Source organism: Passer domesticus, chromosome 7 (assembly GCF_036417665.1).
Source record: "Passer domesticus isolate bPasDom1 chromosome 7, bPasDom1.hap1, whole genome shotgun sequence".
NCBI classification, from domain to species: domain Eukaryota; kingdom Metazoa; phylum Chordata; class Aves; order Passeriformes; family Passeridae; genus Passer; species Passer domesticus.
The window spans coordinates 46,752,422-46,776,192 of NC_087480.1; the positions used below are offsets into that span (position 1 = coordinate 46,752,422).

A 23,771-nucleotide genomic window follows, 5' to 3' on the forward strand; every position below is an offset into this window, starting at 1 on the left:
TAGTGTCGACCGCGCCGCCGGTGCGCGGGTTGGGGTAACCCGGTTCCGCCCCCCGTCCCTTCTCCTCCACCCCCGGTGAGAGACCCCCGCGGCCGCCCACGGGGATGCGGACGCGGCGCTGAGCGTTTCGCCATGGAGGGGCCGAGCGGGTCCAGCTTCGGGATAGATACGATCCTGTCGGGTGGCAGCACCGGCAGCCCCGGAGTCATGAACGGAGATTTTCGCCCCCACGGCGACGGCCGGCCGGCGGATTTTAGGAGCCAGGCCACGCCGTCCCCCTGCTCGGAAATCGACACGGTGGGGACGGCGCCCTCATCGCCCATCTCGGTGAGCATGGAGCACCCCGAGCCGCACCTGGGGGTGGCGGAAAGCCTCCCGCCGCCGCCGCACCACCTGCACCTCGGCCCGCACCCGCCGCCGCCGCCGAGTTTGCAGCCGTCGCCCCCGCAGCCACCGCCGCCACAGCTGGGCTCGGCCAGCTCCGGCCCCAGGACTTCCACCTCTTCTTTTTTAATTAAGGACATTTTGGGCGACAGCAAACCGCTAGCGGCGTGTGCACCTTACAGTACCAGCGTCCCCTCTCCCCACCATACTCCCAAGCAGGAGGGCAGCGCGGCACCGGAGAGCTTCAGGCCCAAACTCGAGCAGGAGGACGGTAAAGCCAAGCTCGACAAGCGCGACGACACGCAGGGGGACATCAAATGCCACGGTGAGTACGGCGCGGCCCGGCTCCGCACCGGCTCGGCCGCCGCTACAACCCGCGCCGCGGCGCTCGGCCGCGATGGTGGAACGAAAATCGGGGAGAAAATCTGCGGCAGGAGCGTTCGCTCTGCCGGGGCCGCTCAGGGATCCTCGCTACCGCGGGGATAAGGTCGGTAGGAAATGAAATTAAATCAAATCGCCTATTTTTTAAATTTAAAAAAATTTTTTTAAAAATATCTGTTGGTCTTTCCTCTTTTTAATTTTTTTTTCTTTTTTTAATTTGGCTTCCCCGTTTTTAAGGAAATAGCCCGAGCAGTGGGATCGCATGGGAAATCAGACTGTATTTATTTTTAATGCAAATGCACATAAATGATTCTCTGGCTTTCTAAGAACCGGCGGCTCAGCTGCAGTTAGTGCATTCAGCCTTTTTATTTATGCTCATTCGCTCTAAAATTAAGATGAAAAATTCTACTTCCCTAATTAACAGCAAATAAGGGAAAAAAAAAAGAACAAACCCACCCAAAGAACAAAACCCAACCCAAACAACAAAAAATAAAATAATAATAATAAAACAACAACTCGGCCCGCGCTCGGCGTAGTGAGATGTGAGGGCTTTGTGCGTTTGGCTAAACCCTCGAGTTTTCCCTGCACCGGGATAGAAGGTTTATTTCTCCATCTTCAATTTTTTTTTTTTTTTTTTAATTAGGGGTTTCATGCTGATGGGGAAGCCCCCGCCGTGCGGGGTTCGGAAGTGAAAATAGCTATGTGTGCGTGGGAACGGGAAAGAAGGAAAAGAGTGAGGAAAGGCAAACAGAGAGAGGGTATATTTTCCCTGCGGTGCCGGCGGAGCTGTCCTTCCCGCCGGCAGCCCGGTGCAGCCGGGAGGCAACAGGACAAAATTTCCTAATTTTGCTCAATTGAGTTATTTTCGCCAGGCTCAGAGCGGCGCGGTGCCCGCGAGTGCAGCTCATTTTGCTCTTTTAGCATTAGCATACGAGTGCCCAAACCAGATGTACAGTCTGGTCTGGCCATTTTTGTGTGCACCAACCTCCCCAGTGGGTCAATTAGGGAGATTATTGTTCTTCCTGCGGGGAAGATCAAGGAGCGCCACAAACTGGGGCCCGAGTGGAGCCGGATTGACAGATCGATTTCCCGGCGTTTCGGGCCGGGGGGAGAGGGCAGAAAATAACGAAAGCCCTGTAGTTGGGAAACGGAGAGCGGGAATCCCGCTGTTCCCCGGACGGGCTCGCCGCCACCACCCCCCGCCGTAATTGACCGTTCCCCCCGTGTCCCGAGAAGTCCCCGGGGAGGGGGCGGCGGGGCCCGGTAACCGGGGCGGGGCGGGGGCCGAGCCGGTGTCCCGCCGGTCCTCACCGCTCTTGGGCTCACTCACAGGGACAAAGGAGGAGGGCGATCGGGAGATCAGCAGCAGCCGGGACAGCCCGCCGGTGCGGGCCAAGAAGCCTCGGAAGGCACGAACAGCCTTCTCCGACCACCAACTCAACCAGCTGGAGCGCAGCTTCGAGCGGCAGAAGTACCTGAGCGTACAGGACCGCATGGACTTGGCCGCCGCCCTCAACCTCACCGACACGCAGGTCAAAACCTGGTACCAGAACCGGAGGTAAGCGGGCCCCGTCAGGGCGGCGGCCCCGGGGAGCCGGGGCGGGCTTACGCCTCTGGGTTTGTGCCCGCGGGAGCCCGGGGTGCTGCGGGGAGCTCCCGGCTGCTGCCCCGCGCCCTCCCCGGCCATGGGCTGGGGGGTCCGGCTCCTGTCAACGCTGCCGTAATTTTCTGTCTCATTACATACGGTTGCAGCCACCCTAATTCTGTCGCAAACCATTAGTGTCAGCGCGTTGCGATCTAGCCGCGTACCGCGGTTATTAATTTGGCCGGAGTCGCCGTATGCATGTGTCGGGGGGTGCGGGGCTCGGAGGGGAAAGCGGGCAGAGCCGGAAAGCTCGCACGGTGTGCGGGCCCACGGGGACAGTACGCTCCGTCGGGCCTGGCTGCCCCATCGCGGCGCCCGCCCTGCAGCCTCTTGCTCCCCCCGGCAGGACCAAGTGGAAGCGACAGACGGCGGTGGGCCTGGAGCTGCTGGCCGAGGCCGGGAACTACTCAGCGCTGCAGCGGATGTTCCCCTCGCCCTATTTCTATCACCCCAGCCTGCTGGGCAGCATGGACAGCACGACGGCAGCTGCGGCGGCCGCAGCCATGTACAGCAGCATGTACCGGACTCCCCCCGCGCCGCACCCCCAGCTCCAGCGGCCGCTGGTGCCGCGGGTGCTGATCCACGGGCTGGGGCCCGGCGGGCAGCCGGCCCTCAACCCCCTGGCCAACCCCATGCCCGGCACCCCGCACCCCCGGTGAAACGGCACCGCGGTCCCCGCAACGAGCCCTTCCCCTCCCCGTCCCCAAACAAGCCCCAGCACCGCAGAGGAGGAAGCGAGGGGAAGCCGAGGGGCAGGAGCTTCTGCAGGCAGTCACCGGCCACCGAGGGAGGCGATCAGTCAGAGCAGGGACTCTTGAAACGTGAACCCAGAGCCAAGCCCGTAAGTGAAACGACCACACGCGGGGGAAGGCGGGCAGAGCCGCGGGGCGACCCGCCGACCTCGGCTCCTGCGAGGCAGGACTTGGAGCTCGGAGAGAGAGTTCCGGAGGGGGTGGAGGAGAGGGAGAGGGAGCCCGAGCCCGCCGGAGAGACTAACGGCTGCGGAGGACAGAGGGAATGAGAGCGCCTCGACCCCCGACCGGCGGAGAAGACCGGGGGAACGGAGAACTTTGCACTGATTTTTCTCATTACCTTTTTTTTTTTTTCTTATTGAAAAGTGGCATGCTCCCTAATGCGAACAGAATTGTACAGACCGAGTGCTGAGTGCTATATCATATTTATTATATGTCGTCCAAAAAAGGAGAAAAAAAAATCACTTCTATACGTTAGTTTAAAACGAACAAACGTGGTTCTTCCCTATCCCTTTTCATGTCTTTTTGGATTCAGTAAAATAAATGCTTAGATGACAAAATATAGATTTTTTTTTTGTGATTGAAAAATCACAGGGGAAAAAAAGGAAAAAAAAAATAAACTTTATCTTTTTTTAACAAACGCGAAAATTCAAGGTAGCTAATTTCCCCGTGACGAGAACTCAAGAAATTCGGAGTAGAAAAGGCAGATGCCACTTTTTTATTTTGAATATTAGATTGAATATATTTTGAATTTTAGGCTCATTGTTTCTTAACAGGCGCTGTTTTTCCCTATCTGTATTTTAAAGGAAAATCAAATCCCCCGCAGGTGTCGAGCCCCTTGCTGTTATTTTGAGCACCTGGGCAGGGCGGTAACGGGTAGTGGCTGTAGCCCCTTGGGGGCGGGTGCGACGGGGCCGTGCGGAGCCTGGGGACGCGGCCCCGGCCCGGCAGCTGGCTCGGCACGGCGCTGGGACCGGCACTGAGCGCCGGCGGCCGGGGTGAGTAACGAGGGGAAACAGGCAGGGAGGGCGGAGGGGTCCCGGCGGACACGGAGCTCCCGAGCCCCGCTGGCCTTTGAACTGTACTGTTGTGTGTGCCCGTTCCCCTCCCTCTCCATCCCTTCCCCTGGCAGCCTCCCTGCCAGCGCCTCCCTTCCCCATGCCGGCGTGGGCCGTCCCGCGGGGGCAGAGGGGCTGCGGGTCGGGACTGGGGGCTGTGACCCTCCTCTGGACTCCGGGGACGGCTCTGTCCCCAGCCGCTGGAGGTGAACACCCCCCTGCGAAATTAGAAAGTTATACAGCAATTACCTATAAAACATTCATAAAGTCCCATATTATCCTCTCCTCTGAGGGTTTGGCGCTTCGTTGTTTTTTTTAATTTTTTTTTTCCTCTCTCTGTTTTTGCTCGTGGGTCCCCTTTCTTTTAAGATAGAAGGGGAAAAAAAAAAAAGAAAAAAACGAAAAAAGGAAAAGAGAAGCCTCCGGGCACGTTTATTTGGGCTTTGCTAATTAGCGAGCGGCTTGCTGATTTCTGTGCTAATAAATTCGCGTTAAAACCATATTGACCTTTGCCTTGATCTAACAAAAGGGGAGCGGGTCGGGAACGCCCACTCCGGTTTTTGCCCGTGTTGCGGCGGCTGCTGAGTATTCCCCGGCGCCTTCGCCGTGGCCCCCGAGCACCCCCCGGAACGAGCCGGAAGCAGGGCCCGGCCACCCCGCGTCGCCGCCCCGCTTTTCCCGGGAAACCCATCCGGGGGCTGGGGAAGGAGGTAGGAAATTTGGACTCGTTAGGGCCTTTTTCTTAGTCTAAGCAACAAATCTTTCCTAAAGGAGGAAATCCAGCTGGAAAAGCCAGTCTCTGCTCGTTGTTCTCGATGGCTCGGTTTTGACTGCATAAACTCGCTGAAAAGTAGTGAGAGCAAGGAAGGAAAGTTCATGCAAAAATGAACTGAGTGGTCCCCTCACGAGCAGGGCCTGCCGCGGGGTGCGCACCGGGGCAGGGAGTTTTTGGTCTTTGGGAAGGGCAGCAGACAGGAGCGACAGGCGTGAGGCGGGGCTGGGGCTGCCGGTGTCGTGCCGGACGGTGTCTAAACCGGGGGTGCCGGAGGAGGGGGGCGAGGAACCGCTACCACCCCTGAATCGTATTTCCAGACCCAGCTGAAAAGTGCGTGTAATCGGGAGGAGGTTTGGGGCAAGAATCTCTCTTTCACTCTTCTTTTCCCCGTGTGGGAAGTAGGGCTGCAAACGCAAGTTCTTGGTTTGTCCCGCTCCCCGTTCGCGCCGGCATAGAGGCGAGCCGAGGGCAGGCTGCCCTGAAATTGCTCGGCCGGGTCGCCCGGCTGCAGCCTTGTAGGAACAGGTTTCGTTGTCTTTTTAAGAGCCCGGGCACGCGGTCCCGCATACAGCGCGCTGCGGCAGGACAAAGAGCCGGGAGCCGGCCGGGATGCGGGGGCTGCCTCCCGCCGCCCGGCCAGCGCGGGGCACGGCACGGCTCGGCGCGGCTGGCTGCGCCGCCTTCCCGGCCGCGACGGTCGTGTTTCTGCCCGTGCCTTTCCCGGACAGCTGCTTTCGCCGCCACCGCCCCAGACGTGGTGCGGAGCTGCTGAATTGCTGCAGTCTCGGTCCCTTTCCAGCCTCTGCCCTTGCCTGGGCCAGGTCCTGCTCTCGGCCCTGGAAGTGGTTGTGAACAAATAACCAAGCTCCTCTGTTGCCAGACGAACGGGACGGGCTCTCTCAGCCTCAAACAGCGGGAAACACCGGCACCCGCTGGAAAAGACCTGGCTGTTGGTGCGCTGAGCGTGGAAACAGTCCGTGAGGCTGGAGCAGGGCTGTCTGTACTCGAGGGACCGCGGCACCCGCGGGCTGGCCGGGAGTGAGCGCTCTCCCCAGCGGCCCGCAAGGAGCGGGGCGGCTCCGGCCCCTCCAGCCTGCGCTGCGCCCGCGGCTGCGGCCCCGCCGCGCTCAGCACCGCGGACAGCTCCGGGAGGCGCGGGCCGCCCGGCCCCGGCAGGGCGGGCACGGCAGTGTGCCCTCCTCCGGGACACCGCAGCTGCCTTCCCCGGCGGCTGCCGGCGGGCCATGGTGAAGATGGCTGGCACAGCCTCCTGCTGCCGAAGCGCTGCCTGGCTCGCCTCCCCGCCACCCAGCAGCTGGGAGCGAGTCTCTGTCCTAGCCCGGACCTGGCCCTTCGGCCCCGAGCGCGGGCTGGCTCCCAAAGGCTTTGTGCCGGGTGTTTGAGCTTTGCCCGAGCACCTGCAGACGGGTTTAAAAATGGGGCAGGGCCGCTCCCCTTCTCCCGTGTCCTGTCGCTCTGGACTGACACCGGCGCGTCCACAGTGAGACCCAGGAGACCCTTTGGGCACCCTGTGCTCGGTTTCCCTTTAGTTTGTTTCTTCTGGGTCGTGCTATGTGTTTTGCAAGTGGGCACGGCACAGGCGGCTCCTTCGAGGCACCCCTGCTGCGCTCAGACGGGTTCCGGTGGCTCGTAGAGCTCCGGCAGCAGAGCCGCGGGCAGGCTGCACCGCTGCCCGTGGCTGATGGGCGCTCCTGAGGGATGCAGCAGCAGGATCATGTTTAATTACTTCACCCTCTCGGGGGACTAGCTTGGCCATCGTTAGAGCAAAAAGCGAGAAGGGAGATTCCGCTGGGCTGGGGTACGGGGCGAGCATTGCCTGTACCGCTCCAAGGGCGCTAGCCCTGGCGCCGCTGTGGCAGCTGGGTGCTCCGGAGCTTAATCTTCTTTCCCAGCCGGGCAAGCGAGCCCGGCTCAGCCGCTGGGAACCATTCAGCAGCACCGAGCGGAATTCCCTGCCGTGCCGGTTGCCCCGGTTGCGTTTAACACACCGCCCGCGTGTAACGCTGTATTGGCGCTCCGGGGCTTGGCTATCACGCCTGCAGGTTTTAGCGTTTCTTGTGAGAGTGAGTTTTTAACTTTTGTTGTCTTCTGCCTTTCCAGAGTTTACCTTCCTCCAAATTCACGCCACTTTTCTGTGCAAATGCGTTTAACTGATGATGTAAGTCACTCTAAATCCTTATTGCAGCCCACTCAAAAACCTCGGAAACCCAGGAGATAGAGTGAGTGCAGCTAGGCTGAACTCACCTGTGGAAAGAGCAAAAGCCTTCATAATGTCAGAAATATTCCCAGGCCAGAGGTGGTGAGCATGGGCGGTGAATAACCGTTTCAGGCTGAAATTTACACGCTTTCCCCCTCCTCTGTTCTGTCTTGCTGCTAAGCTCATGTTTCCCACCGGTGATACTGCCGGGTTGCTTCCCCAGCAGCCGGTTTAGAGGGGACTGCGCTTGCAAGAAAACGGGGGTACAGGGAACCTGGCCTACCGAGGGGGCCGTGTGCCCTCGTCCCGTGGGAGAAGCAGCCTGCTCTGTTTCGGCGATAGCACCGAAATGACCCCGCCATCCCTGCAGGGGCACGGCTGATGGGGACGGAGACCCACGGGACCGGCGGAGGGCGGGTGTGCGACCACCGAAGGCGCAGGCTCCCCGGGCCCCCGTTACATGAAAAAGCCCCGAACTTCTTTCCTCCCTTGGGCTGCTCCAGCCGTTCAAGGGCCGTGGGGCAGCCGGAGCCCGTGCCTGTCTCTGCGTGTTTCCAGCCGGAGAGCAGGTCCAGCCAAGCGCCCATCGCATTAAAACTCCCTTTCCATATTCATATGCCCTATTTTTCACAAGTCGTTTCTATTAATGGAAGCGCACAAACGCCGGTCCTTAAAATTGGCGGATTTCAAAGGAACCCAAGTGAGGCACTTTGCGCTGGCAGCGATGGGTGCGGGGCACGACGGGCCCCCCGGGGCTCCCCCGGCCCGCAGGAACCCGCTCAGCCGGGGGCTCTGCTCCGGGCCCTGGCCCTCGGCATCGCCGCTCCCCTCCCTTCCAGCACGGGCACACCAAAGTTGTCCGCGACTGTCTTGTTCCCTCATCTCTGAGAGCCCATGTAGGGCGCTTTAATTGCCACATTTTCAAACCGAGGTAATGGTGGGGATGTCTTAGTAATTACCTTAATGAGATAACACCTTTCCTTCCCTGAACCTACTCATTATCACACTTCTTGTTCAAATTCCAACTACAAAGAGCCATACTTGTAAAAAAAAAAAAAAAAAAAGAAAGAAAAAAAGAAAAGAGGGGGAGAGACCTCTGAAATTTGTTGGAGGTCTTGTTCCCTTAAAACAAGCACCTTCCATGGATCTTTAGTATATGAACAGGGAACTGTACCTAGTTCTGGGAAAGGTTGGCTAGAAGTAAACTAAACATCTGGGGTACCCCTTAATTATTCTTGGTTGGTGTCTTTAGTTTGACCTGTAGGGATGCAAGGGTGTCAAAGTGATGAATTTTAAGATGTTGGGCTGTGAAGACGTGCAGCTGCAAGACTGATGGGTTTAGGAAGGGAATGGTAACAAGGTTAGCTGCATGTGAAGTGTGAATTGAGATTTTTGCAAAGAGACTGTGATTGCAGATGGGCATAATGTTGTACCCTTGCATGAAATCTTGCTATTATTGTATAATGGTCAGACAGAGTGTGAAATGACTTATTACTTTACTTTTATTCTTTAATGAAGTTGGGTAGGGAAGGAGAACTACCAGGAAATCGATAGTGGTGGTGCACAAAAACTGTATGACAGGTGCTGATACATTAAATATTTATTTAGCTTATTGTCACAAACTCCCTCCCAATATTCAGCTATTTCAGAAAGCAAACAAAAATGCAACTACTGGATCTAGACAGTACAGAAGATGTGCAGAATGAGAGTAATATTTTCCTTTTCATCCTCCCTTTCTGCAGTATACATGAAGTGGGCGTTTCTCTGTGGCAGTGCAGTGTATACATCGTCTATGTAAAATATGAGACAGAGATTCCTAGATTAAGGCTGTGCACACATGGTTTCTAGGTAGGTTTCCAGCTGTTTGACATGTATTTCTCTCCTAAACCTTGCAGCAGGCATGCAGAGATTTGTACACTGTTACACTCCCATGTAAATTCAAGTGGCCTTTTCTCCAGATTGACATGCATGTGCAAATATCTCTCACTTTTTCCATACCGAGCACAGGTGTCCTCATGGGTGGTATCATTCTAAAAACATGCAGGACAACATCTGCCTCTGAATTTGCACAGCAGTGTGTGGGTACATCTGGGCATCCGGGGTGGGTGGACAGCTTAGCCAACGTCTAATGACTTGTTTCACACGTGATTAGGGTAAAACACCTATTACCAGAATTTGGTTCAATTGTTCAGCTGCTCTGGTCTTGATGAATATGGATTGAGGAAAAAGGAATTGGAGCTGCTCTCTCAGGACAATGTCCTTAAAAAGAGAATTTCCCAGGTGACCAACCTCAGGATGCCACCACTGAGAACAGTTTGGCAAATCCTGTGCTTAGTGGGTTGTCTCAGAGAGCAGCTTCATCTCACTGTTTCCATAAACATGGTAGAGGTGCAGCTTCTTGTATGCCTTCCCCTCTGGAAGGATGCAGCCCATGGCTCAGAGTTTCTCAGCCAGAACCTCTCCTGCAATTCCTTCCCCAGACCTTGTCCCCAGATTCAGCACAACCCTTTGCTGACAATCTGTCTGTGAGTTTTTGCCCTATATTGTCAATGGAGTCTGGCGCTGTTACATTTTAATCTGAGGTCAGGAAGAACAGACAAAATGAAGCAAGCTTGGGAATAATTGCCTACCTCTTCTGCATTAGCATACGGGGTAATAATGCTGGCAGAATTGTGTGAAGCACAAAATCCATCTGAGGTGTCATCTTTGTCCTTACAATAGTCTTTCAGATTTTCTTCTCATATTCTTGCCTCAACATCTGAACAAGTAGCGTTGCAAACAAGCCCTACACTCTGTTGTATGGTTTGTTTAAAGCAGGACTTGATGCAACAGCAGCAAAAATGCACTGAGGGGCACAAATGGTCCCCTCATGACACAAAAGGGCTTGGAGTAGATCCCTGTCAAGTTTTTAGCCCAATAGACTAGCAGGAATATTGTAGCTTTAAATACTTTTGTTTCATTATGTGAAGATCTAGCAAGAAGAATTCCTGAAAGTTTTAAGGACTCCCTGGTAAAAATGATGAAACAGTGCCTGAGAACACAGAAGAGTGGGATGTCACAGCAGACACTGTATTACCCCAGCACTGTAAAAGGAACAGGCAACTTCCCTCCAACTGCTGCTCTAAAGCAGGAAAAACAATATGGAAAATGAAGGCTGCCAAAAAAGCCTGTTTCGGGGATTTGCTACTGGTAATTTGGCTGGATCCTGTGGGTTCAACATCATTACTATGCCTATACCAAAATAATATACTCTTTCTGGACTAGAAATTCTGAAATAAGGTTGGATTAATATTTTTTCAGAAGCATCATAGGGTCTGTGGAAAAAGCAGCAAAGCATGTGTCTCCAATGGAGCCCCAGTATAGGCTCAATCCATATTATATCCTGTGAGTCTAAAAACCACTGAGCTTTTCTGCCTAAACAGTGGGAGGCAAGGTAAGCACACTGGCAACTTTTTATTTATTTCACTCTTCTGAAGTAATTTTCCCCCTTTACTTTCCTCCCTTTCTCCTTTCCCTCTTTCCTTCTCTCTCCACCCCAGTCAGTTCTGCCAAGCATTTGGCAGCATGCCTTGGGAATCCTGCTCACCTTTCCTGGCCACTGGTGGTGGCCACGGGCAGTGTGCCTCAAGCAGCACGTTGGTGCGTGGCTCGGGCAGTGCAGCACAAAGTGTGAGTAGCAAAGCTGTGCCTCTTCCATGGAGACTAAGCTCATTACAGTACAGTACTCTAAAGCGCGCTTAACCTCCCCAGTCTTGGGTGTTGTATCCCAAATCTACTGCAGAGCATGGACACCCCAATTAGCACTTACAATGTACTGTTGACATTTCTCTGGGCCAGCCCAACAGGAATAATTAGATGTGATATCTAACACAAAGTCATTTTTTTTTCCCCAGCAGAGGGTACACTGCAGAATGAAAGCAACATCTACTGCAAGAGCACTTGGCCAGATTTGGCTCTTACACACAGTGTTATGTCTGCAGTGTAACTCAGCTGGCCTCTCCAGCCCTGCACTGCCTGTGCCCTGCCTGACTGCTGCCAGTCTGACCGGCTGGGGTTAGTGCTGGGCCCAAAGCTCTGCCTGGGCTGCACAGGAAAGCTGTCTGACACAGCACAGGCTCAGGAAAGCTGCTGCACAGCACCCTGTAGGGATCTTTCCATTTGGAGATGCAGCATGTGTGGAAACTTGCTCAGCATAAGATCTTCTCATGCTGGAGATGTTGGCAGGTGGCTGCGAGGCTGGTCCCACTTTGGTTTCAGGCTCCAGCAGCGGCAAGGCTGGGTTAGGGACTAGGCCAAGTGTTACTGACTGAACATTGTTCTTGGCAGTGGTTTGCAGGATAGCAGGGATTGTGTTATCATAAATCCCACAGCAGCAAGCCAGAAAGCCTATGGAAAAATATATGTGACAGTAAATAGGAAAGAGATCTCTGCTGCAATGCAGCAGGCTGTCCTCTGACACTGCTAATTGCAGCAACACTTTGAAAAGATCAGTGTATGTAGTGAGTATTCCTGCTTGGGTTTGCTACCATTGCTTGCCTAATTTCATGCATTGCAAACAGAAACTTGGAAAGAACTTGGCAGAGCGAAGAGGATATAAAAATGATAATTTTTCATGTAATAGAGATCACATAGAGATTTCCTTTGTAGTTCACAGCATTTCCATTCCAAGATGCTCGGAGAATTGAAGCATACAAATAGAGAAAATCTGCAAAGTGTTGTCAGGTATTATTTATGTATTATTATTTTTGTTGGAAAAGACATGTAAATATAAAGAATTAGAAAACGGAGCTACTAAAATAAATTATAGTGGAACCCACAATAAATCTAACATGAGAATAAAAGTATAATGAGAACATATTTTCTTCAGCATAAATACAAATCCTGTCTGCATGCTAAAGCCCTATTAATTGGATACTTACTACAGGAATAAATCTTTAAATGTGTAAAAAAAAATCTTTCTGCTCTGTGATGAAATATAAATATCACCAGATTTATTAAAGAAAAAATTCTGCTAAATGACTACTTCTCTTACATACTAATTTATGCTTATGCTGCATCTGAAAGAACTCATCCTGATGTGAATATCAGCTCAATGAATGAAGCTGTAAAAGAAAAAAAGGTTTAATGTGCATGACGAGAAGTTGCTTATATCAGGCACGGCAGGTTTCAATGAAGTTTTATATTATGAAGTAGAGGAAAGGTGATAGTCTCTTAAGAGACATAATATTTATCCCATGAGTGACATAATAGTTCATAACTCACCAGAGAACAAGGCTCAAGTGAGTCATATATATTTTATGGCACAATTGGGATTAATACCGTACTTCAGAAAGGAATGCATAACCTATTCTATTTATATGGAGTGGTGGTTTAAAATTCACCCTCTTCCCTCAGCCTTTCTCCTACCCTTTGGGATCAAAGTACAAGACAGGGACTTGAAAAGAATGGGTGAGGATGTTGGGTGAGAAACAGATAATGTATCAAGGAACTGCTACAGCATCATCGTTTGCCAGGAGTTGCCCTGGCACAGCATTTGAAATTCTGGCTTTGTAGTGACAGCTGCCCAGAGGAAGAGGCCAGCCCTGAGCTGCTGCATTGTAGGGTTTTATATTGGCTGATCTTGGTGTTTTGGTGGGAAGGCAAGAGATGCTGGCTTCAGTCTCTGCTTGCAGCCTGCATTCAGTTGCCCCAAATTCCTTCTGCAATGTCACTGTTTTGCCACTGTGCCCATCAGGGTGCATTTGTCAGGATGCAGTGCAGGGAAAGGGGCATCCCAGGGAGGTGCTCACCTCACTCTTGCCTGTCAAAAAGCACAACCCTTTGGGCTATCTGCTCCTTTTCTATTCGTCACAAATGGGATGTTCAAAGACAATAGATGTGGTGTTAAATTCTTGTCTTGGGAAAATCCCATGTTTCACTCCATGGAAGGCCTGTTGTAGTCTTTTGAATGATTTCCTCAAATGTGGCTTAGAGCAGAAATTTAAAACACAATTTGTTGCATTCCAAAGAAAAAGCATCTCTTAAATTGCATCTAAAGAGCAGGGGCATAATTCTCCTCATCAGCAAATTGCTGCGAAAAGCAAAAACTGCTGAAGTTCTGGAGGTAGCATGTGGCAATTTGGAAAAATTTGTTTACCTGGGCTGGGGGATGATAGTGGAGGTCACTGGGAACCAAGCTGCCTGTGCCTCTAAGTGTTGGAAGGAAGGATGTAATTTGGGACAACACTGCAGAGATGCATGGGGAGGTTTGGCTGGAGAAGGGTTTGCTCTCAGCAGTCTCCTGTTGCTGAGGAGCCCTGGTCTAGCTGGGATGATCGAGCCAGGCTTGCTTGGGCAAAATGCCAGGGCAAAATGAGCTGAAATAGGGAGCCCTGCCACCTCTATGGACCCATCAGGCCCACAGAGAAATCCAGGGCTCCCCACATGGTGTGTCATGTTTGTTTACATCGGGTTTGGCTCTTGTGTTTTTAATCTCCTGGTTACCCATACTGCCTGTCTGCAGTAAAGAGGGATGGAGTGTGCAAGCATGCCCAAGGTGCCCTCCTGGCACCAGTGGTGGAGACAGCTGGAAAGCAGTAGCAGCACTTTTGGGACTGGGAAACAGTCTTAGGGGATCTGAGACTCCTCCAGTGTCCTCTCTGTTTTTTTTTTCTTCCCTTCTTTATGTAATAAAGGGCTTGGGATTGCTCCCAGGCTCCCCAGGACTGCATTTATAATTTCTTTATGAGGACATAGCAGAAGCTGTAAGGTGTTACCTGCCTTGTTACAAAGACCTCAGTGAACAAATGACTCCTGCCTTCCACCACCTCTGGGGAGGAGCAGGGGCACCCGAAGGGTTGGGTTTGCCCTCGGCACTGTGGGCTTTCCTTTGCCCTTGGGCTGGCAGCCTGCCTGTACAGATGTAGAGATCAGAAAGACCAATAGTCAAATCTGCTGCTTTTGATGGGGGCTCAAAAGGTCTCATTGCCTCTTTTACTGCTCTCACTTTTACATAAAATAATGCACTCAGCCATATAAGTATTGGCATTTTTGAGGCATCTCTTTCTTTGCTAGCTCTCCTGGCAAAGTACAGGGAGTTTGTGAGCTTTTTTAAACTAGCATGGAGGAACTGATTCACTAGAATTTTACTCTCTGGTGAAAATCTTATAGTAGCAGTAGTAGGTCTTAAAAGGAACTTAAAAATTATTTCCTTCATCATCCTGCACACAAACAATGGTAAATAATATTTCAAAGGGCTGTCTTTGTTTGAGCTACCAGTATTGAAGTGGGATCTTTTGTAATAAACTACTACTCTATGTATAATAGTGATAGGCTTAAATGATACATAAGCACAATTTTCCAAGTACTCTTAGCAGAAAGCATTTTATACCACATGGTTGTTTTATTGTGCACATTACTGTGATTGTTACAAACCCTTGCCAATGAATGACAAATTTACATACACATCATGTCAGCCGGCAATATTTTGCAGCCTTAATTGCTTTAGCTTCAGGCATTCTGTGTCGAAATAGAGTGTTTTACGTCCTGCAAGTTGCTCTGTTTCTTTGCAACAGTTAAATTATTCTGTAATTTGCCTGTTTTCCTTCTAATGCATTGTCCATTAAGTCACTTAATAATTTATGATGTAAAAATGTATGATGCAACCTTAAACAGCATTTAAAACTATCTTGAGGTGTTTCAGTTTTTATGGCAGAAAGGCTGAAAATCTTGAAATGCATTTGTTCAGAACATTTTTCTGATAGTTTTCACCTGCTGTAAGAACCACTTTATCCGTATTTATCTGGCCAAGTTAGCTGGTGAAGTCCAAGGCTGCAATTCCTGAGAAGAGCAGCCAGTGCAGAGAGGAGGTGCCGGGGGATGAACTGTCAGCAGATCCTGCTGGGGCAGGAGCCAGCTTTGCAGCTGATGCTGCAATGCTTCTGTATGCTCATCCCTTACTTGTGTGAATACCCTTTAATTGTGGAACAGCCCTGTGATAGCACTGTGCAAGGAAAGTCTACAGGATTGGGTTTTCATGTGTTGCAGAAGGCCTTCAATGTTTGCCACTGAGCTCCCAGTGAGAGGAGAGGCAACCAGGAATTGTAATTAAACTGTGAATGAAATAGAATCTTCTATTCTGCCCTTCCACCACTCTGATCTGCTGTGTGTTTATAACACAGTCTCTAGGTGCTTTATAACAAAAATTAGTGTCCAGCCCACATGGCTAATCAAAAATAATATGAATACATAGTATTCTGCTAGACAAAATCTGGTGTGAAGGCAGGTGCTCCGCTTGGTGCCTAGGTGGCCAACTTGGGTAAGTTGCTTCTAGGAAAGCTCTCAGGACAGAGAGTTTTGAGCAGTTGCCATACTGCATCTTTTATGCTAGGGATGGAGGAGGTGGAAGTGATTTCCAGGCGCTTAACTTGAAAGGCTTGCAGATTGAAGGTGTTTTAACTAACTTTCTCAACATGAGGTTTACTAAGGATATCTGTGAAGGCAGATGGTCAAGTTCAGTGTGGTGGTGTTGGTGGGAGTGCCTTGGGAGGGGTCCTTCCTGGGGCTGTGTGCAGCCCCTCCCATCTGTGGGTGAGGATAGCCTTCCAAATGGTATCTCACCCATGACCTGGAGAGGTGGGAGCATTTTATATACCTGTTCAAAAGCAAGGACAATGATGGGCCAGGGAAGAAGCAGAGACAATGCTTTCTCTTAGCTCCCATAGACCTGTGTTACACCTCCCTTTCTGCTTCAGGGGTTATTGGCCTTTTGGGAAGTGGATTCACCCCTTGTGAAAAATCATGAGTGTTCACTGCTAGAAAACAATCAAAAGGTAAAGAAATACAGTCTGCCATGTTCAGGTGTGTTTACCTGGATTGACTTACAACTCAAGTAAGTAGAAAGCCCAGTGTAAGCAGGTGCCCAGACCTGCTCCATGGCAAGAATCTGAGATGCCTGCTTTGTCTCAGCAAGTTGAATGGGAGGTGGATGGACATTACACCTGTACCTGTCCATTGTGTCTATTTCTAGTGGCTTTGTCTTGTCCTCTCCTCATAATGTCTCATCCAGAGATTGTTTACATTGACTTCTGGTTTCTGTGATTTGCAAGGCTGAACAGGTGTCTCTGAGCGAAACACTCCTTCTCTGAGGGGTTTCATCTCTGTGCCCTGACCAGTGCCTCTGCTTCTGCCAGTTCCAGTTCTGAGAGAGCTAAACCTGGATTTGGTAGTGTATTCAACCCACAAACTTCCCCAAGTCTGGAAGTCATGGAATCAGATAGGTATATTCTTAATCTGTTCCCAATGAGAAATCCCTGATGGGTGGTGCCTTGGAGAAAGCTCTTTGCATAATTAGAGCTGCACACCCCATTTGCTAAGGGAGTAGAAGGGGAATTTTGCTGATTTGCCCGCAAGGTTCTCAACTCTTGTTTTCACATTTAGGTTTCTGTCTTTCCCACCCCTGAAGCTCCCAATTTGGCCTGAATGCATTTTGAATTATAACAAATATCTTGATACTCACACCCCATGAATGAGGGCAGAGCACAGGGGGCAACTCCTGGCTATGTTCCTGTACTGAATTTAATTTTTCATTGATAATTAGACTCTCAGAGCCACCTGATATTTTTGACCAGCGGGAAACAAAGGCCCACTGATTGACTCCAGGGATAGATGCAAGCAGCCCCCACTGTGCTCATGCAGCGGCTTCACAAAGACTCAAAACAAGAGCTGTGGCAAATTGGCTCATCCGGCAAGTTTTGACTGGCCCATGGTGTACAAGTAGTAAATTGAGAACTGATATTTCTGAGAATTATTTATTAGCAAAGCCCAGTGTCTCACTCCCCTTGTAGTTATTCTTTGCAAACAGCTTTTTACCAGTTTGGATGAGCAAACTACAGCACGTCATCGTTTTTCTTTTCTTCGGGTAATTATTAAAAGACAGCCGAGGTCTGTTCAGACTGGCAGCAGACTGCATCTGTACCCAGCTGGGCTGATACCTTAACAGTTAGGCATTATGTGTTTAATTGTATAAAAAGATAATGGGATGCATTTGCAGGAATTTATTGCAATGCAAACAATAAAAGATTGTTATTTTGAGATTCATTTCTGGTGCTTTTTTGTGTTGTTAAAATTCTAAATAAAGGTGTCATGGTGACAGTTTCTAGTGGAGTGACCAGTTGTAAGCATTTAGTACAAAAAAGGTGTGAAAATACTAGACTGAGACCAGTTAGCAGAAATCAGAGTTATACATGCTGAGACCTGCAGTGTTAAACCAAATCTGAGTAAGTCATGGATGAAGATTGATAACTCTTATTGTTTGATTTCTTTTATTTATTTTTCTTTTTTTTTCTTCTCTCTTTTTTTTTTTTTCTTTCTTGTAATAAAACCAACACAATGATGTACAGGAAGATAAAACGGTGGCTGTTTTTCATTAGTTATATTTTCCCCAGCAGCACTTCCTTTAAATAAGTTGAAACCAGACTGCTACTGCCTGGGTCACATAGAATAGGAAAAAAGCTCCTGGCCCACGTTGTGATAATGCTCTTTGTAGAGTAAAATAACTATTAGTCTTTTGCAGTAAGGTTCCCTAAACAGCAAATAACATCTGTGTTGGTGAGGCTGTGCTTTGATGTAGACTTTCAGTTTTGGGTGTGAGATGAGGACATGCTTGCCCTTGTCCATATTTTCTGGACATGTTCATAGAGACGAGGAAGTCATTGGTACTGATGAAACTTGCAGAACATGGTCACTTCCATCCCCAAGAACGTCAGCTGTGGAGTACTGAGATTCTTGAAGGGAAGGTCTTTTCCAGGTAAGAGACATGGGATAAGCTTTTCCTCTTGTGTTTATTTGAGCTGGGTGATGGGGACAGGGCTAGATCAGAAAGCAGCAGACATGCAAAGCCTTCTCTTACTAATCCCAGAAGAAGGTAGGAGTAAGCAAGTGTGCAGCCCAGACAGAATAAGATTGTAGAAGAAATGTCCACTCAAGGGTGATGCTACTTGCCTTGCCCTGTCAATGCACTTGGAAGTAAAGGAGAAATTACTCCTCAGAATCCTTAGGGTGTGAAGGACTCCTTTGGAGAGAACAGGGATGTCTGTGCTGGCCTGTGCAGGGTCCCAGCGATGTGAGAGGCACTGTTGGCATGTCCCCTAGCCTGCACAGACACCTCTGTCCTTGCCCCTATCATGGTGCTCAGTGTGTATCTCCTGCACTTGACATATCAGAAAGACTGGAGGTTTAGAGGGACATCCTCACTTGGTTGAAAATACGTAGCTCCTAATGAAAAGTCTCCCCCAAACTGGAGTCCAGTTTTAGGCTGTCATGTTAGCAACAGCTTGGCTTGAGTTTTTTCCCTGTAATTTCACCAGGGAGATCAAGTCAATTCTTTGTAAATTGGTCTGGAGCTGGTAAGAGCCACAGACTGCCCACTGAGACTGGGGTGGCCAAGCCAAGGACCAGCTAACAGTGTGTGGCTTTCAGGGTGTGTTGAGGCTCCTCTGCCACCACAAGTTAAATTCAGGTTATCCTTATGGGGCCATGTGCAGCAGTTGCACTGGGATTGGCTGTGTGACACATGAAGTGAGACCACACAGGTACTGTGACTGCTGTCCCCCAGCAGCATTGTTTTATCCTCAGCCTTGGACAGGACAAAATAACACAATTATTGGAACTAAAGCTGCTGTTTTTGATGATGAGAAATTCTTTCAGGCCTTGATTTGAACATGTTGCCTACAAGATGTAGACAGAAACAAGCTGTACATTTAACTGGAGCAGTTGTGTATTCTGGTGGTGTCACTCAAAGTGAAGCTCGGCAAATTATAAATGCATCTATTTAATACTAAAAAACAGGTACCTCACCCTGGTAGAATTTTTCTAGCCCCATGATTTGTTCGCACCGAGGTTAAGCCAGACTCTGGGCAAGCTGAGGCTTTCTCAGCCCCTGGAGAGACTCACCTTTCTGCCAAGAAAAGGTTTCTGTGGCACAAGGAGAGCCTGGTCTTTCTTTCCCCTACAAATCCTGCACAGAAGGCTCTGCTGTGCAGTCCTCCCTGCAGCACCCCATTGGTGCTCATGTCCCACAGGCAGTGCTTGGGAAAACCCATGTGCAGCAAAGACTTTCTGTAACCACGGGGCTGCTGAGCCCTTACACAGGTAGACAAGTACAAACCCTTAGTCTTGTACTCACAGTTTGTGGTTTTAGTGCAACCAGCCACCAATTTATTATTCCCACCAACTGAATTTCCGTGATATGGATTTTGCCCCACACTTGAAATGCGTCTGGATTTAGATAAGCTATGCACTGTTATAGCACTCGTCCAGCACAGGGAACTGTGGATCCTTAGTTTTCCTCCTAGACTGGCATATGCTTCTGGTAAAAAAAGGAATTATGTCTATGCAGGGCTTAAGACCAGGGCAGAGTAACAATGCAGATATCAATTCTTTGAGGAAAATTAATAGCAAAAAACACAGGGCATATGGGCCATGACTATGTCATTTGCTGAATATATTCAACTTCCTCGAAGTGGAAAACTGCCCTGATTTGACAGAGTAAAGAAATAACATAAAAATGGAAGGACAGTTGTGGCCCAGTTGTCAGAGAGACTTGAAATTAATTTTGAACATTTGAATCAGAGTGAAGTGAGATATCTCAGGCACGTAATCTGCTCATTAAAAATGCCGCTTCCTGATGGCTGAGACAGATATCTTCAAATGTTTTCAGATAGACAAAAATAGACAAAATGACATAATAAAACAGCTTGGGATTTTTTTTTAAAGTTAAAAGTTCTGATTTTTAAGGTCTAAGGATTATGTTTTGACACCAGATTTGGCTAAATACAACTGAACTAGTCATAAGAACAAAATATAATTTATTTCTTCTTCTTATGCAACCCAAATACCTTTTCTTCTTGTCAGCTTAAAATGAAAGGTTATTTTTTTTTCAGTTTAGCCACTGAACTGAGGATTCAATTATTTGCATACCTTGGTTGTAAGACATTCTAATATTTATCTTGCTGCTGCTGCTGCAGGAGACACAAGAATTATCTGCTTCTCTGGTAGGGAAACAGAATTAAAAAAACCCTGAACATGTAGGTCCATTATTTCCATTTCACAATAATTATGCAGTGTGTTAAACAATGTTCACTTCCATCTGATGCAAAGCCCGCTACCTGGAAATACACAATTACCATAATACCTTGCTGGTTAGACATACGGTGAGACTATGATTATGCAGAATGTTGGAAGAACTTTATGTATAAAATTATTCTTGAGGAGAAGAAGTGGGGAAAAAAACCACGAAGTAAAAAGCTAAGCCAGCACATTATCTAATTCTCAATGTAAAATAATGCAGAAGTGCGGAAGATGAACATCTGATTTGTCACATCTGATACGCTAATGTTTTATCCAAAAGGAAGAACACATTGTAACATGCTCATTCATCTGCATAAACACCACCTGGCCCTTTACAGGCACCTACTCAAGTAACAAAAGTTAATGGCAGCCCATTTGTAGCCATTTCACTGGTAGAGATGGAAAGGGCTGGGGTTTTTTTTCTTTTTAAAGTAACATATTTACATGAGTGTCTGTTGAGGAACAGCCTCGCTCTCAAAGCTTGCTTTGAAACCTCATTCTCAGTGACTGTAAATTAAGGAAATTCCAAAGAAATGTTAGAAAATATTACTTAAAGCCTGTAGCAAGCATGCTCACACACAGACACACATACACAAACAATGCACATGCTGACATAGTTTTTAACCCCCAGCCACCCACTGCTGTGGAGCCATATCAGAGGACTGTAATGCAAAGCTGCATTTACCAAAAACTGCTATGCTGGTCATGATCCAAACAGCAGCTAGATATAGGTTCTAATGTATGGTCAGGAATGAAACAGATTTGTTGCTTGTTATGTTTTTAACTGGAGCATCATGGTGGCATGCTTCAGTAAACATGCCTTTGTGCTACATTACACATATATGTATATCATAATTTTGCTTTCAGATTAAAATAAAACCTGGGCAACCAATTCACTAAAATGCTGTGCACCAGCTCTGCTGCCTTCGCAGCAAATGCAGGCAGGAAGGTGTGAAAGCCAAAATGAATAGGTGACTTACACAGCTATGAAAAGGATTTTTTGTCTTATGAAGTGCCTAGGTTTGGCCAAATTTCATGGCAGCAGATAGGAGCAGTCTTGTAGAAGGTGCAGTAGGACCTGGGCAGGCCCTGTTCTGGTAAAGTGGGGTTGGGTGAGATAATCACTTTTCAGCCCAAATTGTCCTCCAAGTCTGTGTGCATTCTCCCCATGGGTCTCTTGGCTGAAGAAGCATCTTCCCCAGCTCCAGGATGCTGCTGGAGCTCTTGATAATGGTAGCTGTTTCCAGGTATGTGGTGGGCTGACTCAGTGGGAGGCTGGCTGGCTGTAATACCAGCTCTGGGAGAAAGAAGGCTGGAGGTCCTTGCAATCACTGACCCATTCTTGACAGGTGCTTAAAGTGTCTGGAGAAAGACCATGGCTGGTGTATTTGAGTTAGTTCATGTGTACATGGGATTTGCCCTAGGTGCAAAGTTGGAGGCTTTGAAGAAGATTGGGAACAACACCTGGGGAGTTGTCCCTCCATGTCCCTCACCAGGCGGGCCAATATGCTGGCCAGAGTAGGACCCTTCAGCTGGAGCAGGCTCTCACCAAGGCCTCAGGACACCACTTTAATGCCCTTGACATCCCTGGCCAGCCCCTAGAGTTCCTATTCACAACCTGCCACTGGTCCAGGAGCTCCTTACAGTTCTCCTTATGGGAATGGTTGTAACATAGAGCTCTCTGTGTACAGCCAGGCAATGCACTGAACTCATAGCCCAGCTGCTAGAGCAGAAAGATCAGTGTGAAGCTGCAGGGGTTGAAGAGCAAGCTTGTCCCAGGGTGCCTTGGGCAAGTCAGGTGGGAGCTGTTAGCAGTTATTAGAGAAGATAAATGGGCTTGATCAGCAATCAATTTAAATTGAATGAGTCTACGTCTGTCTGTTGGGATGGTTACCCTGCAAGAGGTGTGGGACAGGAGTGCACTCACCATAGGGTATTTTGCCTTCTGGATATGCTCACTAAGTCTCCCTCTGTGGACAAGCCCAGAAAACTGCAAAGAGCTGGTAACTACGGATGATCCTTCTCTAGACGGGATTTCGAAGGTAATGGATCTCTGGCACCTCCTTTGTGTTTGTGGGAGAAGGCATCTATTGTTCCCCTGGCTTGGCCCAACCTTAATAATTTTTAACTTCTGATGGTACTGCCCCAAACAATGCTTTTAGTTTACAGTCCCTTTTTTAGCATGTGTGCATCCATGAGAATCAGTATAGGTCTCCTGTAGATCCTATGGGATCTACAGATATCAAAAGAGAGAAGTACAAGGAAAGGAGAGAAAACAAGCAGGTTCAATCCTGACACCAGGGACCCCAATTCCACTTTATGCAATACTGCCAGGTATAATTTTCTTCTCTTTATTCATATGAGTAAATACTTATATCATACTCTCTTTCTCTCATGCACCCTCTTACTCTTGCTTTCTCTTTTCTGGGTGTTCTCAGAGATGTCTATCTTAGTCTGTCACCAGTGTTGTAAATTTCTTCAAGTTGTAAGTGGATAATCATCCCAAAAATGTGGGACCCCTCTGTCAGAACTCCTGTGGATGTAGTCCCTGTTGAATTTGGGAGCAGTTGCATTACCAAAAGACTAACTAAAGATAGGACTTTTGGTTGCAAGAGAACTCTTGTTTTGCTAGCAATAGTTTTTAAAGAATCCTGTAACTAAATATGTAAGTTTGTACATTCTTGTTCCTGTTGTGGTTTCTGTTCTGGTGTTTTTTTTTTTTTTTTTTTTTTTTTTTTTTGTGTGTGTGTGTGTGGTTTTTTTTCTTGTTTTTGGTCAAGATTCTGTGTTTATCAATATTGTGATCTGTGTAAGTGTTTCATTGCCAATTTGAAAATTTGGACTTTAGCTGCCACCCTTGCTACCCTCAGCCTTAGAGATCATGGAAGAGTTGGTGCCACTTCAGCTGATTTCCTGAAATCAGTTTCACTCTTTTTCTCTCTCTGAGCCTGTGTGGGATCTCAGTCACACACAGAAGTCCTGTGAGTAGCAAAGCACTTGTCATCATTGTCCCTGCACTCCTTGATAGAAAGAAAGGCTATTTCTCAAAGTGCCATTGTACACATGGAGAGGGGCATAAAGTGAGTCCAGAGTACATCATAGCTATATGCATATTTGAAATAAAAGTATCCCTGTTAGCTCAGGCTACTGAAGAAAGGAGAATGCTAAGAGAATACTTATCTTTTTTTGCCTGCGAGGGAAAACAGATTTGAGATCAATGGGAGTCCTCAAAGGTAAGTTGAGAGGGCCCCTTTAAGAGTAATCAATTTTCTGGGTTTTGTTTTCCCCAAGGGGAAAATAGTTTTCTGTTTGCCTTTTTCTTTTTCAAAGAAGCACCATTAGCTGTCTCATTGCTTTATTTATAATATCATATTCTAACAGTAATAATTTTTCCTATTTTAACAAATGTTTGCAGCACTTTACAGAAGAGCTACATAGCTCCTGTCCCAGA

General features: G+C 48.7%; 1 protein-coding gene and 2 long non-coding RNA genes across 6 annotated transcripts in view; all 3 read left to right on the forward strand.

The window, feature by feature from the left end:
* On the forward strand, window positions 1-3,193 carry BARHL2 (BarH like homeobox 2). The gene is made up of 3 exons (XM_064426371.1): window positions 1-709; window positions 2,098-2,323; window positions 2,757-3,193. The coding sequence occupies exons 1-3, from the start codon at window positions 133-135 to the stop codon at window positions 3,067-3,069; spliced, it is 1,116 nt and encodes a 371-aa protein (XP_064282441.1). The 5' UTR covers window positions 1-132; the 3' UTR covers window positions 3,070-3,193.
* Window positions 3,194-13,954: 10,761 nt separating this feature from the next.
* LOC135304142 (uncharacterized) lies at window positions 13,955-17,327 on the forward strand. 2 transcript variants are annotated; one of them, XR_010365587.1, is made up of 3 exons: window positions 13,955-14,170; window positions 16,300-16,470; window positions 16,791-17,327. It is a non-coding gene; the product is annotated as an uncharacterized LOC135304142 (long non-coding RNA). The 2 variants fall into 2 exon arrangements; XR_010365586.1 differs by having other exon boundaries at window positions 16,300-16,415.
* Window positions 17,328-22,155: 4,828 nt separating this feature from the next.
* The window catches only part of LOC135305099 (uncharacterized), a 50,396-nt gene continuing 48,780 nt past the window's right edge, over window positions 22,156-23,771 (forward strand). For all 3 annotated transcript variants that reach the window (XR_010366392.1, XR_010366391.1, XR_010366393.1), the window contains exon 1: window positions 22,156-22,362. This is a non-coding gene — a long non-coding RNA (uncharacterized LOC135305099). The remainder of the gene's footprint in view (window positions 22,363-23,771) is intronic.

Coding starts and splice junctions, on each gene's coding strand:
- BARHL2 (XM_064426371.1), top strand. CDS start 133: ATGGAGGGGCCGAGCGGGTCCAGCTTCGGGATAGATACGATCCTGTCG. Junction 710..2,097: donor GGGGGACATCAAATGCCACG/GTGAGTACGGCG, acceptor GCTCACTCACAG/GGACAAAGGAGGAGGGCGAT. Junction 2,324..2,756: donor ACCTGGTACCAGAACCGGAG/GTAAGCGGGCCC, acceptor TCCCCCCGGCAG/GACCAAGTGGAAGCGACAGA.